Source organism: Danio rerio, chromosome 8 (genome assembly GCF_049306965.1).
Source record: "Danio rerio strain Tuebingen ecotype United States chromosome 8, GRCz12tu, whole genome shotgun sequence".
NCBI classification, from domain to species: Eukaryota; Metazoa; Chordata; class Actinopteri; order Cypriniformes; family Danionidae; genus Danio; species Danio rerio.
This window is the reverse complement of record NC_133183.1, coordinates 130,001-132,500: the sequence shown is the minus strand read 5'-3', so window position 1 is coordinate 132,500 and position 2,500 is coordinate 130,001. Positions and strand designations below refer to the sequence as shown.

Here is a 2,500-nt window from a genome sequence, read left to right as displayed (position 1 = left end):
CCTCCACACGGTGGCGCTAGAGCTCACAGCGCAGAGCTGCTCATTATCACACTAATAGTGAAATAAAGACATGTTGACTATACTCTGAGTGTTTGGTTTCTGCTGTTATTCTCTCGCCGCTGTTCGGCTCGGCTGTCAGTGGATGAACACCGCCGGGTCGCTCCGCTCTGACGCGCGCGTGCTCGTGATGTTTTCTTCAGTGTTTAATCAAATGAAATATAAAATAAAGTGATTTCTACACAACAGCAGCACTAATCAGACATGCTCACAGCACAGATACGGCAGTGCCACAGCGACTGTCAGCATCCACCAGTGTTTATATGTCGCTGTATAACTGCTGGAATATTCGCTCGGTGATGATGAAGAGTTCACGCGCAGGCTGGATGAGGAGGATCAGTCCACAGTGTAACGGGGGAGTCCTTTACTCAAGAACAACGCATACATACAAGAGGTGTAATGTTGTGTAATGTGTGTGTTTGATAAAGCAGTGCTGGCGTACTGAAGTGTACATTACACCTCAGAGAGAGCGCATTTACTGCTCATTAACGGTTTTTACCTGAAGTCGGTGTGTTCCCCCTCCCTGCCTGCAGTGGTACAGTCCGCCGGTCCCGAGCGCGGTATAAAACAACCCCGGTGCCCCGGAGAGCCCCAAACAGCAGAAGCAGAGCTGAGTTAGAGATGGACATGGAGCAGACTGAAGTCATGAAGCCCGAGACTCTGGAGGATCTGATCAAAACTCTGCATCAGATCTTCCAGAGCGACTCCATCAATGTGGAGGAGGTGCAGAACCTGATGGAGTCCTACCAGAGCAACCCGCAGGACTGGATGAAGTTCGCCAAGTTCGACCAGTACAGGTAATCACTGCAGTAGTGTTACCATCAGTGCCGTGAGCGAGACACTCATCTGTTTTATTTATCTGTTGTTATTATTTCAGTTATTCTGCTGTTGTCTGCAAATATTCTGCATTTAGACGTAAATCACTGTTTAAATGTATTCCTGAATATTCACACACCTGAGTCAGGACACTGACACGAGCTGATAGAGACAGTAAACCCGCAGCATTCTGCCTGTGCTTTACTCTGTGGCTTTTCTGCACTCTGCTGCTGCTCTCGGACATCACTGATCAGTTGCTCTGACCGAGACTCTGCTCCGCTGATGTTTTCGTGTGGGCGGAGCCTCGGCGGAGGGGCGGGGCTGAATGCGGCCAATCAGAGCGTCGCTCCTGGCGCACACCCGCCGCTCTCGGCACGTCCTGCGGTCTCATTCAGACTTCCAGAAGAAAAACACAAAGTCCTGCTGCACATTCCCAACAACAACATTCCCTGCTGATCCTGCTCCCTCCAGCAGGACACACACACACACACACACACACACACAGGCTGCATGTTAAAGGGATGCTGCTGGTGATGCTGAAGGCCAAAACAGAAACAGCAGCTGTGTTAGAACTTTCATCTCAGTCTCTGACGCCTGACACTGAGCTGAGCGGCTCTTCTGTCTGCGCAGGTACACCAGGAACCTCGTGGATGAAGGAAACGGAAAGTTCAACCTGATGATCCTGTGCTGGGGTGAAGGACACGGCAGGTAACTCCACAGATCAGCTGTACATCACTGCAGTATTGATCCGTCATCCATTAGAGATATTAGCACACAGATAATCACGCTCTGATAGCCGAGTCCAGAGGTCCAGATCAGAGCGCTCGTAAAGACAGATAACACACACACTATCAGAACATCATAGAGCAGCCGCTGGATCCCTGAGTGACTGTGTGTGTGTGTGTGTGTGTGTGTTCTCCCTCCACAGCAGCATCCATGACCACACAGACTCGCACTGCTTCCTGAAGCTGCTGCAGGGTCAGCTGAAGGAGACGCTGTTCGACTGGCCCGACCGCAAGCTGCAGAGCGGCATGAAGCCCCGCGGCCAGAGCGTGCTGCAGGAGAACCAGTGCGCGTACATCAACGGTGCGCACACACACACACACAATCACAAGCACATGCACGAACATGCATGCACACTCACTCACACACATTCACGCACACTCACTGAAACATTCACACACATGCATGCACACGCACACACACATCTGCGCACACACACACACTCTCTCTCTCTCTCCCTCATACACAGAGCAGTATAATAAGCAGAATCTCCTCTTTGTGTTTGTGTGTGTGTGTGTGTGTGTGTGTGTGCAGACTCTCTGGGCCTCCACCGTGTGGAGAATGTGAGCCACACAGAGCCGGCCGTGAGTCTGCACCTCTACAGTCCTCCGTTCCAGAGCTGCCGCACGTTTGACCAGCGCACCGGACACCACAACACCGTCAAGATGACCTTCTGGAGCAAATATGGCGAGAGGACGCCCTATGTAAGAGTGCCAAACCCACACACACACACACACACACACACATACACACACACACACACACTGCAACACATTAAAAGAAACACATGAGTTTAAAAGAGCTGATGGTGTAGCAGTTGATGGTGTAACAGAGATGAGGTGTA

The 2,500-nt window shown here is 51.2% G+C and overlaps 1 protein-coding gene and 1 long non-coding RNA gene across 2 annotated transcripts in view; one reads left to right on the top strand and one right to left on the bottom strand.

Moving 5' to 3' along the window:
- Nucleotides 1-663: 663 nt before the first annotated feature.
- Nucleotides 664-2,500, top strand: part of cdo1 (cysteine dioxygenase, type I) — a 4,955-nt gene continuing 3,118 nt past the window's right edge. Inside the window, 4 exon segments of the mRNA NM_200741.1 lie at nucleotides 664-854; nucleotides 1,504-1,581; nucleotides 1,802-1,959; nucleotides 2,191-2,360. Of these exon segments, the coding sequence (NP_957035.2) occupies nucleotides 679-854; nucleotides 1,504-1,581; nucleotides 1,802-1,959; nucleotides 2,191-2,360 (582 nt within the window). The 5' untranslated portion in view covers nucleotides 664-678.
- Nucleotides 959-2,500, bottom strand: part of LOC141375559 (uncharacterized) — a 3,983-nt gene continuing 2,441 nt past the window's right edge. The window contains exon 2 of the long non-coding RNA XR_012383993.1: nucleotides 959-1,495. This is a non-coding gene — a long non-coding RNA (uncharacterized lncRNA). The remainder of the gene's footprint in view (nucleotides 1,496-2,500) is intronic.